At 66.9% G+C, this 1,091-nt stretch overlaps 1 protein-coding gene across 1 annotated transcript in view; it reads right to left on the reverse strand.

The window, feature by feature from the left end:
- Positions 1-1,091, reverse strand: part of CDT1 (chromatin licensing and DNA replication factor 1) — a gene marked incomplete at its 5' end in the record, with an annotated part of 2,273 nt that overhangs the window by 511 nt on the left and 671 nt on the right. The window contains 4 exons of the mRNA XM_010281418.1: positions 13-84; positions 164-301; positions 469-470; positions 676-859. Coding sequence (XP_010279720.1) covers positions 13-84; positions 164-301; positions 469-470; positions 676-859 — 396 coding nt within the window. The remainder of the gene's footprint in view (positions 1-12; positions 85-163; positions 302-468; positions 471-675; positions 860-1,091) is intronic.

The following is a 1,091-nucleotide window of genomic DNA, read 5'->3' on the forward strand; positions in this document are numbered from 1 at the left end:
CGCCACGCGCTAGCTGAGCCGCCCCACCTGCCGCGGGTCCCGCGTCATCAGCGCCTGCAGCTTCTGCGCCTCCTTCGCCCGGATCTTGGGGAGCAGAGCAGATGGGGTGAGACACAGGCAGGTCCGCCGGCACCGGCGTTACGGCCAGGACCGAATTACTCACCCTCTCGAGCAGGGCCTGGGACACCCCTTTCAGAGCACTGGAGGAGCTGGCAGGGGACGGTGCTTTGGAAACCACCGGCTCCCCCACACTGGCTTCAGCGCTTCTTAAGGCCAGGTTGGCAAGAGCTTTTTCCATCTGCTCATGTGGAAGAGGGAGGAGGAGTTGGGTTCCAGCTCACGCTGGAGGAAGGAGAAGTTTCCCCTCCGCCGCCCCCACGCAGCCCAGCGCGTCTGACCCGTCCCTGCCTGCCGGAGGACAGCTTGGGGTGCTTCGTCTCCTCTCCCAGCCCCAAAGTCGGCACTGACGGCTCCTCTAGCCTGAAACCAGTCCTACACCACAACCCGCAGCGGCAACAGCCGGGCTTGCACTCCCACCTGCCGACATCCTGCAGTGCCCCGAGTCCGGTGGCTCCGAAATGATCCTGCCCGACCCCCATCTGGTAACACCTTCCCGGAGCAGATGGCTGCTTCGAGGTCTGCCAGCTGCAGACGGAGCCAGACCCCGGCCCCGACTCACCAGCCCCCCCCGGGCCGTGCTCAGCACCTCCTGGGCCGTGGTGAGCTTGTCCTCCTGGGGCGGCTGCGGCAGCTCCGCCGGGCTGATGTCCGGCACCTCATCCACATTGAAACGAGGATGCCAGCGGGTCAGCTTCTCCTCCGGCACCACCATGGGAGGACTGAGGGTGGCCAGAAACGCCTGGAGAGGGGCGAGAGCTGCGTCATGGCACCCGCGGGCCAGGCACGGGCGAGCCGGCCGTTGCCCTGTGCTCCCAGCGCGGCTTGGCAACACGTGGCAGCTGGCTTGGAGGAAACTCAGAGCCAGGAGAGATTCCAGCTGCCATCCTCCCCACCCACACCTGCCCGCCAGGAGCATCCCACAGGGACCAGCCACCTCCTTCAGCCTGGCTGCCAGCCCGCTCCTTCCACCC

The sequence above is a fragment of the Phaethon lepturus genome, unplaced genomic scaffold (genome assembly GCF_000687285.1).
Source record: "Phaethon lepturus isolate BGI_N335 unplaced genomic scaffold, ASM68728v1 scaffold7242, whole genome shotgun sequence".
Classification (NCBI taxonomy): Eukaryota; Metazoa; Chordata; class Aves; order Phaethontiformes; family Phaethontidae; genus Phaethon; species Phaethon lepturus.